Source organism: Hyla sarda, chromosome 6 (genome assembly GCF_029499605.1).
Source record: "Hyla sarda isolate aHylSar1 chromosome 6, aHylSar1.hap1, whole genome shotgun sequence".
Classification (NCBI taxonomy): domain Eukaryota; kingdom Metazoa; phylum Chordata; class Amphibia; order Anura; family Hylidae; genus Hyla; species Hyla sarda.
Window position 1 is genome coordinate 36600284 of NC_079194.1, and position 19016 is coordinate 36619299.

The following is a 19016-nucleotide window of genomic DNA, read 5'->3' on the forward strand; positions in this document are numbered from 1 at the left end:
GCAGATACTACGATGGCGGGCATTTAAGAGACTTATCTAATAAATGTTATCGAGGGTTATTATTAATCTAGTAATCTAGTAATAAAAGTAGAACTCAATGGACATGTGTCTTTTTTCAACTTATGTAACTATGTAATTTGGACACATTGATGAGGATTTCTCAAAACATGTGCAGAGGAAACGTTGACCAGTTGCCTAAAGCAACCAATCAGATCGCTTCTTTCAATTTTAAAAAAGCCTCTGAGAACTAAAAGAAGCTATGGGCAACTGTTCAACTTTTCCTTAGCACAGGTTTTAATAAATCTCCACCATTGGGCGTCATTTACAATTTTTTCCCTTTTTTCCCATTTTCATAGCAACTTTTTTTTTTCCATTTTAACTGTCACGATTCGGCTTGCAGGTAGTGGATCCTCTGTGCCAGAGAGGGATTGGCGTGGACCGTGCTAGTGGACCGGTTCTAAGCCACTACTGGTTTTCACCAGAGCCCGCCGCAAAGCGGGATGGTCTTGCTGCGGCGGTAGTGACCAGGTCGTATCCACTAGCAACGGCTCACCTCTCTGGCTGCTGAAGATAGGCGCGGTACAAGGGAGTAGGCAGAAGCAAGGTCAGACGTAGCAGAAGGTCGGGGGCAGGCGGCAAGGTTCGTAGTCAGGATGGGTAGCAGAAGTTCAGGTACACAGGCTTTGGACACACTAAACGCTTTCACTGGCACAAGGCAACAAGATCCGGCAAGGGAGTGCATGGGAGGAGGTCAGATAAAGGCAGGGAGCAGATGGGAGCCAATTAAGCTAATTGGGCCAGGCACCAATCATTGGTGCGCTGGCCCTTTAAGTCGCAGAGAGCTGGCGCGCGCGCGCCCTAGAGAGCGGAGCCGCGCGCGCCAGCAGATGACAGCAGGGGACCGGGACGGGTAAGTGACCTGGGATGCGATTCGCGGGCGGGCGCGTCCCGCTGTGCGAACCGCATCCCCGACGGCCATGACAGTGCAGCGCTCCCGGTCAGCGGGACTGACCGGGGCGCTGCGGGGAGAGAGACGCCGTGAGCGCTCTGGGGAGGAGCGGGGACCCGGAGCGCTAGGCGTAACAGTACCCCCCCCCTTAGGTCTCCCCTTTTCTTTGACCGGCAACTGCCTCCCCTGGGATGAGGACACCGGGAAAAAATGGAGGGTTTCCTCAACGGCAGGCAGTACAGCAGGAGTGGGAATGGGGAGGGAGGGCAGAGGGCGAAGCCTGGCACGGGGCAGTGTGACACCAGGACGGGGGCCATGAGGAGGCACAGAGGTTTGCCTGACGGGACTGGGAGGGGGGGAGAGGCACTTCCTATGGCAGGCAGAGTCCCAGTTCTTTATCTCCCCGGTGGTCCAATCAAGGGTGGGGGAATGAAGCCGGAGCCATGGCAGACCGAGGAGGACCTCAGAGGTACAACTGGGGAGGATGAAGAACTCAATCCTTTCGTGGTGGGGTCCGATAGACATCAGGAGGGGTTCTGTGCGGTAACGCACGGTGCAGTCCAATCTGGCTCCGTTGACCGCGGAAATGTAGAGCGGTTTGGCGAGACGGGTCACCGGGATGCTGAATTTATTAACAAAGGACTCCAACATAAAATTCCCGGAGGCACCAGAGTCCAAGCAGGCCACGGCTGAGATGGAGGAGTTGGCTGTAGGGGAAATCCGCACGGGCACCGTGAGACGTGGAGAAGAAGACTTAGAAGCAAAAGATGCCACACCCACGTGAGCTGGGTGCGTGCGTGCGTTTCCCAGGCGTGGAGGACGGATAGGGCAATCCACCAAGAAATGCTCAGTACTGGCACAGTACAGACAGAGATTTTCTTCTCTACGGCGATTCCTCTCTTCCTGGGTCAGGCGAGACCGATCCACTTGCATGGCCTCCTCGGCGGGAGGCCCAGGCGAAGACTGCAAAGGATGCTGTGGGAGAGGTGCCCAGAGATCTAAGTCTTTTTCCTGGCGGAGCTCTTGGTGTCGCTCAGAAAAACGCATGTCAATGCGGGTAGCCAAATGGATGAGTTCTTGGAGGTTGGCAGGAATCTCTCGTGCGGCCAGCACATCCTTGATGCGACTGGATAGGCCTTTTTTAAAGGTCGCGCAGAGAGCCTCATTATTCCAGGATAGTTCAGAAGCAAAAGTACGGAATTGTATGGCGTACTCGCCAACGGAAGAATTACCCTGGACCAGGTTCAGCAAGGCAGTCTCAGCAGAAGAGGCTCGGGCAGGTTCCTCAAAGACACTTCGGACTTCAGCAAAGAAGGACTGGACTGTGGCTGTGGCAGGATCATTGCGGTCCCAGAGCGGTGTGGCCCAAGACAAGGCCTTTCCTGAAAGAAGACTTACTACGAACGCCACCTTAGACCGTTCTGTAGGAAACAAGTCTGACAACATCTCCATATGCAGGGAACACTGAGACAAAAATCCACGGCAGAGTCTGGAGTCCCCATCAAATTTGTCCGGCAGGGACAAGCGGAGGTTAGGAGCGGCCACTCGCTGCGGAGGAGGTGCAGGAGCTGGCGGAGGAGATGGTTGCTGCTGTAGCAGAGGCAGAATTTGCTGTAACATGGCGGTCAACTGCGACAGCTGCTGTCCTTGTTGGGCAATCTGCTGCGATTGCTGAGCGACCACCGTGGGAAGATCAGCGAGACTTGGCAGCGGCACCTCAGCGGGATCCATGGCCGGATCTACTGTCACGATTCGGCTTGCAGGTAGTGGATCCTCTGTGCCAGAGAGGGATTGGCGTGGACCGTGCTAGTGGACCGGTTCTAAGCCACTACTGGTTTTCACCAGAGCCCGCCGCAAAGCGGGATGGTCTTGCTGCGGCGGTAGTGACCAGGTCGTATCCACTAGCAACGGCTCACCTCTCTGGCTGCTGAAGATAGGCGCGGTACAAGGGAGTAGGCAGAAGCAAGGTCAGTTGTAGCAGAAGGTCGGGGGCAGGCGGCAAGGTTCGTAGTCAGGATGGGTAGCAGAAGTTCAGGTACACAGGCTTTGGACACACTAAACGCTTTCACTGGCACAAGGCAACAAGATCCGGCAAGGGAGTGCATGGGAGGAGGTCAGATAAAGGCAGGGAGCAGATGGGAGCCAATTAAGCTAATTGGGCCAGGCACCAATCATTGGTGCGCTGGCCCTTTAAGTCGCAGAGAGCTGGCGCGCGCGCGCCCTAGAGAGCGGAGCCGCGCGCGCCAGCAGATGACAGCAGGGGACCGGGACGGGTAAGTGACCTGGGATGCGATTCGCGGGCGGGCGCGTCCCGCTGTGCGAACCGCATCCCCGACGGCCATGACAGTGCAGCGCTCCCGGTCAGCGGGACTGACCGGGGCGCTGCGGGGAGAGAGACGCCGTGAGCGCTCTGGGGAGGAGCGGGGACCCGGAGCGCTAGGCGTAACATTAACCTTATATGTATATATGGTGTTTTGACATGTTGGGTGAATTTTAATCACTGGAAATTTTGGAAAACTTGTAGAAAGTAATGAACTGGTCAGAAAACTAAGTAAACATTGACGCATGTTTGGCGCACACCATTAATAAAGTCAAATGCATTTCTTCATACTATTTTTACAAAAATAGTCATGGAACTCCAATAGTACATGCGGTCATTTTGTTTTGACAGATGCTTGGCATTGTACTTAGACATCACAGTTCTTGCGTTGATGTCACACAAGGTTTGGACCTTTGCAGTGATGATGCCATGGAGGACGGAGGATTTTTCTGCACCCCTCACTTCAGTACTTCAGCTGTGAGTTTGGGTGGTCTACTATTTTGTTGAGCTTCCTCTCAGCTCTGATTTAGAGCTCTACCAGTTTCCTGATTGGATGCTAAAGCTGTCACTCAAAGCTGAGAGGAGAAATCGGGAAGAGCTCAGTGCACAGATCTCTGGCTTAACCAGCATGCAGCCAGTATGGCCATAACCCAAGGTCGTTTTTCACTTCTCTCCCTAGAGGTGACATTTCATTTTTTTCCCTACTTGGGAAAATGGCGATAGGAGGAAGTGTGAGGAGGAGGAGGAGACAACCTACTGAGGTACTTTCTGCAGAGTCTCCCCCTCACTTAATTTGTAATGAATTAAGGCAGGAGGGCAGTATGAAACATCAGCCATTGCCCCATACAACTGTGACAACAGGGCAGGATTGGGCACTGTTTCTGCCTGGTTCCGTGAACTGGCTGTGCCACAACTGGAGAGAAGTAGAAAAAATGTCTGGATCCCGCCACTGCCTTTCTCCTTCCTCTTTATAGTTCTGTCAGCAGTATTATGGGCTCAACTGCAAACAAATTCCCTTAAAAGGCAATGTATAATGAAGATCTACCCTGGACTTGAGCTGTGCTCTATGCACCACAACGGGAAAATGCCTGGCTGGCCACAGCTTTCCCTAACAAACTTAGCTGTTTGGCCGTGGCTGCATTTCCAGGTCTGCCTGACCTCTATGGGCCGGGTGTGTGCACTGGCTGCAACCTACATGGCCAATGTGTGCCTCTCTAATGTGTCCTCCACCAATCCCTTCCTGTAATTACCTATTTAAAGCTGCTCTAGCCACTGACCTGTACCTGATCAATATTGTGGTTTTTCCATAGTGAAGGTGTGTGTTCCTGATCTCCTATCCTGCAACAGTGTCTGTTTATCTGACGGTGCCTCTGCCTGTCTCCTGTGTACCTCGAAGACTCATCTGCACATGACAGTTGACATTGAATCTGTGTCTGTATTTTGCCGCTACCAGAACATTCTTATCTCTGCTACATCCCTGCCTACAGGTTTCTTAACTTTTGCTGGGTTAAATCTCCTTCTGCTGACCAGCACCATCTCCTGGAGCTACTTTTTCCTACCGATTGTTATTAACTATCAATGTCAAACAGGCAGATAACAGCAGGTCCACACTCATTGGGGCATTACAAGAAGTGTCTGATTGTGAGGGTCCAGCCTCTGGGACCCCCCACGATGGCAAGAATAGGGACCCAACTCTTCCTGCTCAATGGAGTGGTAGGTCAGCATGTTCTCCATTAATTCTCCATGGAGCTGCTGGAGATAACCAAGCAAAGCTATGTCCAGGGCTCCATAGAGCTCCTCTGTGTGTGCTGACACTCCAGTCCATTCCATTCCATTCAGAGCGGGGGCCGAAGAGGCTGGACACCCCCCCCTTCCCCATAATGTAATACCCCTTTAATCGGTTTAAATAGGACCTTCACTTTTGCTTTTCATCTAAGGAAGCCATACCAAAGGAAGATAAAAACGCTTCCTAAATGCTGCACTGTTATCTGTAAAACACTCAATAGGTTTGGGTGAGATTGTAAAACAATAACTGATACCAAACTATGTCAATAATTGCATTTTGCTAAAGCAATTACCAAAAGAGGTTAAACTACGTAACATCATTACCGGTATTAATATAATCTACATTCGCTCTACACGGAGAACCTTCCAGCCAATTACTGTTTATTGCCTACTTTATTCTTCAATGGACGACCTCCAACACTAATTTAGAGATAGGGTCGGCTCCAGATAACAAAGCTTCAGAAGGGAATGAGCTTGTGTTCTCGTGTACCTTTTGTTTCTGCTCAGTAGAGAAGAATAAAGACATTTTAAGTGGTGTTAAACAGTTTTGGTCTTTATTTAAGTCTCCCCTGTATTCATCAAATTATCACGTACCAGCTAAGTAGATGCCATTTGCATGGAGAATCAACTACTTTTTTTAATGCCATGGTGTTGGCAAATTTTAAATATTTCTGCATATCTTCTGTAATCTCTCTCTATATCTTTACCGTTTTATTTTACCTTAATAGCAGGATATATTTCATGAATTTACTGGAATGTTCATTTCCTAGACACTATTGCCAGAGGAAGCGTCTCTCCACACTTGACACCAGGTTTAGGATAAGTAACAGCAGGAGATGAGAGCACCAAACATTCACAGTCTTTTTACAAGCATACAGTATATACACAGGTTCAAAGGGTAGAAGCCGATTGTTAGAATAATGAATCCCACTACAGGCAAATGACATTTCGCATATCAAAGGGACAAACTTTATGGAGTCTGCTGCCATTGTTTAAGTTGTCCCTGCAGAGTTGTTGAGTCCTATGATAACCTCTCCATGCCCAGAGCACACTGTAAATGAGCGCGGAACAAGGAGGAGAAGGGAATTTGGCCACATTTTCTTCTTGGTATAGTTAAAAGAAATTTTTATAGGGATAATAAGAGTAATGAACTAATAACTAATATATACCGTATATACTCAAGTATTAGCCAACCCAAATATAAGCCGGGGCCCCTAATTTCACCCCAAAAACCCAGAAAAGGTTATTGACTCAACTATAAGCTTAGAGTGGGAAATACATAATCCCCCCCATGTCATCATCCCCCCCCCTGTCATCATCCAGACCCCCGTCATTAACACCCCCGTCATCAACAGCCTGTCATTTTCACCCCCCGTCATCATCACCCCGTCATCATCACCCTGTCATCATCCCCCCCTTCATCATCACCGCCTGTCAATCCCTTCAATGACTCAGTGGTCTTCAATCTGCGGACCTCCAGATGTTGCAAAACTGTCCGAGCATGCTGAAAGTTGTAGTTTTGAAACATCTGGAGGTCCGCAGGTTGAAGACCACTGCCCGGGCCTTCGTCATCATCCAGACCCCCCTTTAGTTTTCTACTCACCTCCCCTCGGTGGGAAGGAAGGGTGAGCTGGTCGGGGCCATCTATGCTGCAGGGTCCATCCGGTGGGGAGGGTTAGTCATTTTGGGCTGTCCATTTTCACCGGGAGGCCCTCGGCCCTCGAGGCTTATACTCGAGTATATACGGTAATGAGATATATTGCAATGGTCACAGTTTGGTTTATGTCATGTGTTATGCTGAATATACTCTGGGATTGGGATTCTTGGTTTATAATGATGCTTGTACATTGCCCTATCTACAAAATTCTCTCCACCATTTTTGTATTGAATGAAAGTCAAATGGGGCCTTTATTTATTTTAAAAATTACTTCTTATGTTTTTTACACACATCTAAATCTTTACTACTTTTATTTTTACTCCCATCTAAATCTTTACTACTCCTATATTTACTGTCACCTTTCCAGGGTCCCCTGCCTGAAAAGTAAGCAGTTGCATTGCCATCGGGTTGGGGACTTCACCCAGGTGACAACCCAATTGGGAAGTAATCATCTTGCGATGGCATCACCCCATCTAATGTCTTGCTCGCTGTCCAGAAGTGATAACCAGCAGTGGAGAAAATGGTGTCACCTTCCGCCTATTTTCTACTGTTCTAGGTACATAAACCCTAGTTCTGGCATAATGTCATATGATGTCCACCATTACACATAGTGGTTATTATCTATGAAAAGACCAACCCCATAGAAGACTACATTTTAAATGAAAATTTAGATGGTCTTTTCAAAGAGGTTTCACTGTACAATGATCATGTGACTCTTCAGCCACTCACCGGCAGATGTTCCGCAGACTAACATGAACAACGCACATGATGTAATCTCAACCATTCTAGATGGATACACTAGTTTTGGCACTGGAAAGGTGGCAAAAATAAAAGTAAGTAAAGTTTCCAGCCTGTACAACATTTTTTCATTTATTTTTTATTTTAAAGATCCAGAAGTTCCCTTTACAATAAAGGTAATCTTTGACAAATAAGGCCGAAACCCTTGAAAATATTTATACACTTTATTATTATTTAACACATACAGCAACAGGTAACTTTTAATGATTGTCACGGCCCTATTATTTCCACAGACATATTACCATAAACATATTTATGCAGGACATACAAGTCTCGAAGACCACTACGGCAACTTTATATATTACAGAACACTGACACTGACACGATTAATAGGATAAAAAGCACACAAAAAATTTACTTTTTATCCGTATTTTATGAAAACTTCGAAAGTGCATTTGTTTTGTGTTAAAACAATACTTACGACAAACATGTAAAGCACTCACTACGTAATAATATACAGTTTATCATTTTAGGACGAAGATAAATTAAAAATATGAAAACACAAAAATAGTTCAAATTGAAGAACCGAAACTTGGATATTTACTGGCATGGTCCATAGAGTTTCCCCTACTGAGGTTATCTCTGGTGTCCCCTATTCTTCCTCTTGATGAACATGTTGTCAGAACTTCTGTCCCTCTTGGAGCAGTAATGCTTGATAACCACTTGTTTGCACTGTTCGCATTTCACCGTGCAGCACCAATGGAACTTGCAGTTGCAGCTGCTAATAATTTCGATCTTTTTCTCTTCTACTTTAAGACCACAATCGGTACACAGCCTTCTGCAGCTTCTCCTTTCCCACTGGGTCAGGTTCTTCCCGCTTTGGAGACACTCCCGCCCTTCTGTACCTTGGAGGCCCAGGCTGGCGTTCTTTAAGCAATAATCGGGGGAGTCTTCCAGAAAGATGAGCTCAGATTTGCCCACAGATCCAAAAGCGTCGGCTATGGCTCCTCGATTATCTGCGCTGTTGCCCGACCTGATCTTTCTCTTGTCCATCTCAAGTTTTAAAGCCTGGTCGTGCTTGACCTTTAAATGGTTGCCGATATCCCGAAATTCTGCCAGTTGTAGCCAACAGGTCTGCACGCTGCAGCTTCCCGATACTCCGTGACACTTGCATGTTCTCTTCATAGTTGCTTTCACTGCCTGTGGAAAACGAAAATATTAAATATTTACTTAAAACTGGGACAAAATACTAAGAAAATGTGTATGATTCCATGGCCTATTACACTTTAGTTGTGTTGATTTTGTTAGGGCCCATGCACACTACAGAAACTACACTAGGAATGATTTCCAGCTGAATTCCTCTTGGAACAGAACTGGCACTTAATGGCCGCACAGGCATTAGGTGCCGCTCCATTGGCTGCATTGGAGTTCTGGCCGGATTTTGGGAAAATAATAAACAAGTTCTGTAGTGGAACTTCTGAAGTGTGCACAGTGCAGCAGAATCCCATTAAAAACAACAGGAAACTGCTGCAAATGGAATTCTGCTCCAAATAATCCAGAGCAGAATTTCCACAGTGCGCATAGGCCCTTACGATATGCACGTGTCCTTATGCATGGTGATATCTTCATATACATATATTATTGGTTACATATAATCATATGAACGATAATGGTGCCATAGGGATTATAAAAGAAATAAAAAACTAAATATAGCTGCTTTCTTTAAGAGGTTGTAAGAAATTAGGAAAACATGGCTGCTTCCTTCCGAAACCAGCATTGGAGTTCTGGCCGGATTTTGGGAAAATAATAAACAAGTTCTGTAGTGGAACTTCTGAAGTGTGCACAGTGCAGCAGAATCCCATTAAAAACAACAGGAAACTGCTGCAAATGGAATTCTGCTCCAAATAATCCAGAGCAGAATTTCCACAGTGCGCATAGGCCCTTACGATATGCACGTGTCCTTATGCATGGTGATATCTTCATATACATATATTATTGGTTACATATAATCATATGAACGATAATGGTGCCATAGGGATTATAAAAGAAATAAAAAACTAAATATAGCTGCTTTCTTTAAGAGGTTGTAAGAAATTAGGAAAACATGGCTGCTTCCTTCCGAAACCAATACCGCCCTGGCTGTGTCTAATATGGTGGATCAGCCACATTTTGCTTGAATGCAATACCAGAGACAGCCTTTCGCTCTGTTTTTGAAATGAAGCAGCCATGTTTTTTTTTTTTCTTCAAATTTTTCAATCTCTTTAAATCCTTATAAAAATAATGGTTATATAGGGGGTGAATATAATTACAAATCATGATCTGTTCCTGTCCCTGCTCCAGTGTAAGCTTCCTTAAGACATCAATCAGAAGAGTTTTTCCTGGCAGCATTGGAGAGATTTTTACAGTGTAGAAATATATTTCACTATTTCTGTTGCAATAAGTTTAATTTTGCCGTATGCCAAGACATAGTCAATTACCCCTTAATTCCCTGGTTGAACTTGATGGACATATGTCTTTTTTGACCGTACTAACTATGTAACTATGTAACTATGTAACTATACTATTGTGTGCATCGAAAAAAGTATACAGTAAATCAATTTTTTTATTTTTATTTTTTATAATCTGAGTCCATGTGAAAAGTATACAGCAGCATTAGTTTCTAGCACCAAGTTTTTTTTTTTATACACACACACACATGTATATATATATATATATATATATATATATATATATATATATATATATAAATGTTAAAAGGAAACAAAAGTGCAATGTGAACCCATGTTAAAAAATTTACATGTTTAACATTGATATAAGCCTTAATTTACTATTAAAGAGATATATAAAGTTTTTGTATTGAACTATTCCAACCCTATAACCTGACTGTCCATAGATTAGTATATTTTATTATTATATAATCATTATAATAATGATAATGATGATAATATTAATAATGATAACAATAATATTCTTCTCATTATTATTATTATTATTCATACCTCTTTAATTGATTTAAAGGCTAAAGACTAAAATTGCTCCAGTAGTGTAAGTAGTGCATAAAGCATTTTCTAAAGTGTTGTGTGACGGGGTATTTTGGGGGATTTTACTTTGTCTTGTCCGTGTTATCTAGATGCAGAACAAGGGTGGTAAACTGAATCATTGCCCCAAGGGGAAAGAAACCTAAGCTATGTCAAACTCCAACTATGAGTATGAATTTATTTTATAGAAACTATAAAAAGCAGCAAAAAGTTGGCATAAGGTTCCTTAAAGGGGTACTCCGGTGGAAAACATTTTATTGTAAATCAACTGGTGCCAGAAAGTAAAACAGATTCGTAAATGACTTCTATTAAAAAATCTTTACCCTTCCAGTACTTTTTAGCAACTGTATGCTACAGAGGAAATTATTTTCTTTTTGAATTTCTTTATTGTCTTGTCTACAGTGCTCTCTGCTGACACCTCTGTCCGTGTCAGGATAGGTTTACAATCAGGATTTTCTCCTGCTCTGGACAGTTCCTGATACGGGCATCAGGTGTCAGCAGAGAGCACTGTGGACAAGACAAAAAAGAAATTAAAAAAGAATAGAATTTCCTCTGTAGCATACAGCTGCTAAAAAGTACTGGAAGGGTAGAGATTTTTTAATAGAAATCATTTACAAATCTGTTTAACTTTCTGGCACCAGCTGATAAAAAAATATTATTTTCCACCGGATTACCCCTTTAAGGCTTCCCTCTTGACTTGCCATGCTGAAAAAAGCAGTAAATTGTTTCTTAGTATTTTTTTGGTTAAACATCTCTTTTATCTTGGGCTCAAGTGTCCAGGAGGCGGGTCCAAGCTGCTTTATTTCTCATTATCTATCTGATGCTCATAGCACGAAAATTTGTGATTCAAAACTGAAGTTTCTGATATAAAATGACATAGAAACAATATGCTATTGCAATAAAATATAAGTATTTCATTAGAGTTGGACATTTAGCATTTTCTATCAATATTCTTAAGCATAAATTTCATTCAGTAATGATGAGGCCTAATGGAATCCCTGTGGTATACTATAGTTTTAGAGTTTGGAATATTCTTTCCCAATATCTTCCTGGATTATAATTATTTGTCATTGGAAGGGTCAAATACTGGTGACATGAACAAGAAACACTTTTCTTTACAGAGTGATACCCATTTAGTGTTAAAGAAGGTTGTTGTTTTAGGGCTCCTAATCCAAAACTAAAGACACATTATACTGAGGTGTGAACACTACTTAATACTAAGACCACACGTCTCTAACACCTCTATGCTGGGTTCAGGGTTTGCATATGTCAAATGGAGAAGGTGTGAATGTTCTGGCCAAGAGCTCTGGTAAGAATAATTGACCTCCTATTAGACAGCATGTCTCTGCTGCTATTCTATTTTAATGATGTTCGATGAAACAAACATATAAACACAAAATGTGTCGGCCGGTAGGAACTATTTGGCCGATATAGTCTACCCAATATTCTGAATACTATTAATAGTCCTTGTCCCTGTCTTATATGAAAAATAGCCTCATGTCTATCCCTTTCTTATATGAAGGATAACCTTATGCCTGTCCCTATCTTATATGAAGGATAGCCGTATGTCTATCCCTATCTTATATGAAGGATAGCCGTATGTCTATCCCTATCTTATATGAAGGATAACCTTATACCTATCCCTATCTTATATGAAGGATAGCCTTATACCTATCCCTATCTTATATGAAGGATAACCTTATAGCTATCCCTATCTTATATGAAGGATAGCCTTATACCTTTCCCATCTTATATGAAGGATAGCCGTATGTCTATCCCTATCTTATTGAAAGGATAGCCTTATGCCTATCTCTATCTTATATGTAGGGCCTACCCCATGCATGCTAAAATTCCTTCACTGTATTTGCAGCTACCACTTCTGCAGGAAGGCTATTTCATGCATCCACTACTCTCTCAGTAAATGAATACTTCCTCCTATTACTGCAGAAACCTTTCCCCTCTAATATAAAACAAAGACCTCTTGTGGTAGTTTTTCTTCTCTATGACATTGTCTTCCTACCTTTTAGTCTACTCAAATAGTGACCCCTAAATCTCTTTCCTCAGATACTGAGGTCAGGACTGTATCACATATTTTATATTCTGCCCTTGGGTTTTTTACGCCCCAGGTGCATTATCTGGCACTTATCCGAGCAAACACATGCTAATGGACTTACAAGTCTTCCTGCTTCATTGTTATGCAAGTTCATTAAGGCTCGAGCATCTTGTCCTGTCTCCAGGCCATCGACAAAAAGTTTTGAAATCCTCTCTCCAAATTCAACATTATCACTGCATCCACCCCATACCCAACCTCTTCCACCTATGAAAAAAACATAAAAATAAAATATTTTATATACAACGTCAATGTAGTTTGGAAAACTTAATGCATCTTTACCCAATGAAAGCAATGCTACTTTGCACATGTATCCTAATGACCTCTCCGTGCCTCCCCCTGCTGAGCATTACAATTGATGGCTATTGAATGACGCTGCTGAACGCTGGCTGGAAGCCTCAGGAAGTTACCAGTATAATGGAAAACTATTCCTACCTATTGCACAAATAAAATGCAGGACAGTACCAAAATGTGTATCCATGTGTGTAATGTCAGTGATGGCCCACTTTCAACCCCTTGCCGCAGATGGATGTTCATTAACGACCATCTGCGGCTCCCGAGGTATGACGCACGCTCAGCAGCTGAGCGCGCTTCATACTCCGTAGTTCCCAGTTACTATAGGCAACCAGGACCCACGGCTAATGCCGGACATTGGCTATCGGGCTGATATCTGGCATTAACCCTTTAGGCGCGGCGATCAAACTTGATCGCCGTGTCTAAAACCAAAGTAAACATTGCCGGTTTGCTCAGTGGTGCTGTTCAGGACCGCCGCGGTGAAATCTGGGCATCCCGAACAGCTTTCAGGACGCAAGGAGGATCCCTACCTACCTCCTCGCTGTCCGATTGCCAAATTACTGCTCCGTGCCTGAGATCCAGGCAGAAGCAACCGAGCGGCGATAACACTGATCAATGCCATGCTATTGCACGGCAGTGATAAGTGTAGGAAATCAGTGTGTGCAATGTTATAGTCCCCTATGGGGAAAATAAAGTGTTAATAAATGTTAATAAATGGGATTTAACCCCTTCCCTAATACAATTTTGAATCACCCCTCTTTTCCCATAAAAAATAACTGTGTAAATAAAAATAAACATATGTGGTATTGTCGAATGCATAAGTGTCCGGACTATAAAAATAAATAATTAATTAAACCATCAATGGCATCATCATGTAAATAAATTCCAAAGTCCAAAATAGCGTATTTTTGGTAATTTTCTATACCATAAAAAAAATTCATAAAAAGTGATCAAAAATCTGATCAAAACATGAATGGTATCAATAAAAACTTGAGATCACGGCAAAATATTAGCCCTAATACTGCCCCTTATATGGAAAAATAAAAAAGTTGTAGGGTCGAAGGAGGCCATTTTTCAACTTATTAATTTTGGTGCATGTAGTTATAATTTTTTTTAGTAGTAAAATCAAATCAAACCTATATAAATTGGGTATCCTTGTGACCGTATGGACCTACAGAATAAATATAAGGTGCAATTTTTACCAAAAACTGCACTGTGTAGAAACGGAAGCCGCTAAAATCTACAAAATGGCTTTTTTTTCAACTTTGCCCCACAAATAATTTTTTCTGGTTTCGCCATAGATATTGTAGTGAAATTATTAATGGTATTACAAAGTAAAATTGTTGGCGCAAAGAACAAGCCCTCATATGAATGTTTAGGTAAATTGAAAGTGTTATGATTTTTAGAAGGTGAGAAGGAAAAAACTAAAGTGCAAAAATGAATCTTTCTATTTATCTATCTATCTCATATTTATGTCACATCTATCTATCTATCTAAAATAAAGAAACTCCAGCAGCACACCGATATAGTGAAAAACAATGTGAAGTTTATTCACCTAAAGTCTTGCGACGTTTCGGCCGTCCAATTACAGCCTTTCTCAAGGCTGTAATTGGACGGCCGAAACGTCGCAAGACTTTGGGTGAATAAACTTCAATTGTTTTTCACTATATCGGTGTGCTGCTGGAGTTTCTTTATTTTGGATATTTACTTCAAGTCTCCGGACCAGAGCCTATACCAGCTGGCACCCGGCACCTGAGCAACTTCTAGTTGTGCTGCTTCTCCCACATCATCAGTATTTATCTATCTATCTATCTATCTATCTATCTATCTATCTATCGAAGCAAAAAATGCAGCAGCACTCCGTGATGGATGAAAAAGTGGAGTTAGGCTTTATTCATAAAGTGCAATGCACAACGTTTCGACCGTCTCACATGGTCTTTGTCAAGCATGGCTTGGCTTTGGCTTGACAAAGACTGTGTGAGACTGTCGAAATGTCGTGCATTGCACTTGATGAATAAAACCTAACTTTACTTTTTCATCCATCACGGAGTGCTGCTGCATTTTCTACTTACATTTTGGGGACCCTGCCCCGGTTGGACCAGCCTGCACCCATACCCAACAAGGAGTGCGGTTCTCCTACAAGAATCTATCTATCTAATCTATCTCATATCTATCTATGTCATATGTATCTCATATCTATATATCTATCTCATATATATATCTATTTCATATGTATCTCATATCTATCTATCTCATATGTATCTCATATCTATCTATCTATCTATCTATCTCATATATATCTATTTCATATGTATCTCATATCTATCTATCTTTCTTTCTCATATCTATCTATCTATCTACAAGAACACAAGAAGGTAGCAGCACTCCTATAAAATGAACTAAAGCTGGGCGCACATCAGAGCGGAGATCCTTGGTTGTGCAGGATTCCAGGTAAGGATACAATGGAAGAAGGTCACTGCAGCACTCCAAAGTGATTAATAAAGTTGGTAGCGGTTATTCCATCAAGAAACACATGGCAATGTTTCAGCTGCTACAATGCAGCCATTCTCATCACTTTGGAGTGCCGCAGTGACCTTCTTCCATTCTATCTATCTATCTATCTATCTATCTACCTATCTCATATCTATCTATCTCATATATATATATATATATATATATATATATCTATCTCATATATATCTATCTAATTATCTATCTATCTCATATCTATCTATATATCTCATATCTATCTATCTATCTATCTATCTATCTTTCTCATATCTATCTATCTATCTCATATCCATCTAAATATCTTATATCTATCTATCTATTTATCTATCTTCTATCTATCTATTTTTCAATCTATCGCATATCTATCTTTCTATCTATCTATCTAACTCATATCTCATATCTATCTATCTCATATATATCTATCTAACTATCTCATATATATCATCATCACATTATCTATCTATCTATCTATCTATCTCTCATATCTATCTATCTATCTATCTATCTATCTCTCATATCTATCTATCTATCTATATATCTATCTATATATCTCATATCTATCTATCTATCTCATATATATATATATATATATATATCTCATATCTATCTATATATCTCATATCTATCTATCTCATATTTATCTATCTATCTCATATCTATCTATCTATCTATATTTCTCATATCTATCTATCTCTTATATATCTATCTCTTATCTATCTATCTCATATCTATCTATATATCTCATATCTATCTATCTATCTATCTATCTATCTCATATCTATCTATCTATCTCATATCTATCTAAATATCTTATATCTATTTTCTATCTATCTATCTATTTTTCAATCTATCTCATATCTATCTTTCTATCTATCAATCTATCGCATATCTATCTATCTATTTATCTATCCATTTAAATATTGCCAGATAAAAAGCATGTAAGCCCATACAGAAAAGACATATGATTCAAACTAACTTTCATTTAAACCTGTATAAACATACAAATAATGGTAAAAAACAGTAAAACTCACCACTACGTCCATTTCTAGAATCATCACATCCACAATTATCGAAATCTCCCATACTGCAGTTTCTGGTCAATGTGTACATGACTCCGGCTGAGCTGATCGCATGTACAAAAGAAGTTTCTCTCGTTGCTGGAGGAGAAAAACATAATGCTTTATCATATATACCGTAGATCTGTTTTCTTTAAGATTTACATATTACACAATACCGCTCTTCATTCAATATTGACTAATTCTATACATATACAAAATTCATTGGAGCATTTTCTTGTCTTTTGCATTTCACACAACATGAATTTTTTTCCACATTTAATTGATGTTAAAAAATATTTAACTGAATTTCTTAAACTATAAGGCTAGGTTCATACAGTGTAAATTTTAGTATAAAATAAAATATGCCACTGTGTGAATATGTCTTAAGGTAAAACTAGTGTAGCCCCTTTTTTCATGAACATTTTGAAGTTGTCTGTATGGCTATATGCATGTAAAAGCTCAGTTTTTCATTTTTCCTACTTCATCTAAAAACTTTATAAGATAAATTCTACAAATTTTTTAAAATGTCCTAATAAATATAACAACTTGAACTGTAAAATATCAATTCTAAAAAAGATCAATTTTAACATTTAAAAATGTTATAAAAAAATTAATTTGACAAATTTTAAGATTTCCAACTAAACAGAAAAACTTTATAAAAGATCAATTCTTAAATATTATTTCCTACTTGATATAAAAACATTAGAAAATATAAATTTAACAAATATTAGAATTTCCTACTGAACAGAAATACTTTGTACAATGAAAATTCAAAAAATATTTCCTACTCAATATAAAAACTTAATAAAAGATAAATTCTATAAATAAAAGCATTTCTTCTGAATAGAACAACAATGTAAAAGATCAATTCTAAAATTATAATTTAATCCTACTCAATGTAAAAATGTTGTCAAAAATTCGACAACTACAAAAAAAATTCTATTGAATGTAACAACTTTGTAAAAGATCAAGTCTACAACTATTAATATTCCCTACTGAATATAAAAACTTTGTGCAAATTTTATAATTTCCCCTGGAATGTAAAACTTTGCAAAAGTTCTATCTTTGTTGACATTATTTATTAAATATAAAAACTTTGTAAAAGATAAATTCTACAATTACTATTGATGATAACAACTTTGTAAACAGATCAATTATACAATTATTAATGTTTTCTAGGGAGTATAAAGCTTTGTAATAGATACATTCAACAATCATTAATATTTCCTATTAGATATTAAAAAAAAATTGTCAACTTTGTTCAATTTTTATCACTTAATAGTCAATTTTCTTACCACTTCTGAGCCCGTTGTGGGTTGCTAGTTGAAGAGTGCTCTCAGGACAATTCCACCGTTCCCAGGCAAACTGAAACTTACATTCCTCAATGCCGCTCTGAGCCCCAACCGCAACGCTGGTAGAGTATGTCAGGTAGGCCTGCATAAAATAAAATTAAAAGACATTGATTTCTCACCTATCTATGCATGGACACTATCCAGAAGTATGAAAAATTTTAAGTAAATAAATAAAGTTAATAAAAAATCAATTACCTTTGGTCCTGTCATCAGAAAGTTGTTGACTGACCTAGAAATAGAGACAAGAAAAAAAATTATAATTTTTGTTGCATTTAAAAAAAAATGTTTTAGACTTTCACATAGAAATTGTGTTTTAAACTCACCATGCTGATGCTGTGAACACTGGGCAAAACACAAGGAGGGTGGTAAGGACGAAAAGTTTACTGCATTCCATGGATAAAGTTCTTCTTGTTCGTATAGTCCAAAGCAAAGTCCACAGAGAGGTGGTCTACCCAAGAAATGAGCAGTCATATGGCTTGGGATTCTTATAAGGCATCCATAGGGTTCTCAGGAAACTTGTCTTTACTGTCGGCCAATAGCACAGCCTAAATGAGAAGTTCACTGGCTAATGTGTGAAAAGGTGACGCCTACTACAACACTTGAGAAGACAATGAAAATGACCCAGAGCTGTAATAATAGAGCAATACACTTACAATAGTTGGTTTTAATTATATTAAAACATTTTGAATGACTTAGTTAAAGTTTCTTTTGACAATATAATAGCCAAATAAGTTATCTTTCCTTATATCAATGCAAACACTTCCAGGTTCTTATTATAAGGTTATGACATTTTGTTACATTTGTCAATAGATGTTTATGAATGCCAACAAGTAGAACTAGCGAAGAGGTGAAGGAGAGACAAGGCTCCGGCTGACATGATGTAGATTCATTATATATTCCCTTGTTTTATCGGAGATTAGAAATTAGTTTCATTCTAAGGAGAAGAAGTCTTAAAATTGCTTATCATTAGGATCTGACTGGTAATGATTCTGTAATGGCTGCCTCTAAAAGGGGTTTAAAGGATTTATTCAACGATCTACACCTATCACATATCCACTGGTTAAGTGATTACTGTCTGATCACTGGGGGGAGGGGACTGCTCAGAACCCCACTGATCGTGAGAATGGGGTTCCCATGTACCTATTTTAAATGGAGTGGCAGTCGGGCAGGAATTAGGGTCCCTTGTTCTAACGTGTCAGTCAGG

The 19016-nt window shown here is 40.5% G+C and overlaps 1 protein-coding gene across 1 annotated transcript; it reads right to left on the minus strand.

The window, feature by feature from the left end:
* Window positions 1-7738: 7738 nt before the first annotated feature.
* Window positions 7739-18206, minus strand: LOC130277389 (protein Wnt-8). The gene is made up of 6 exons (XM_056528041.1): window positions 18136-18206; window positions 18008-18041; window positions 17756-17894; window positions 16434-16559; window positions 12662-12804; window positions 7739-8649 (listed from the first exon to the last, which is right to left on the minus strand). Exons 1-6 carry the CDS (start codon window positions 18204-18206, stop codon window positions 8086-8088), a joined length of 1077 nt encoding a protein of 358 aa, XP_056384016.1. The 3' UTR covers window positions 7739-8085.
* Between the last annotated feature and the right edge of the window lie 810 nt (window positions 18207-19016).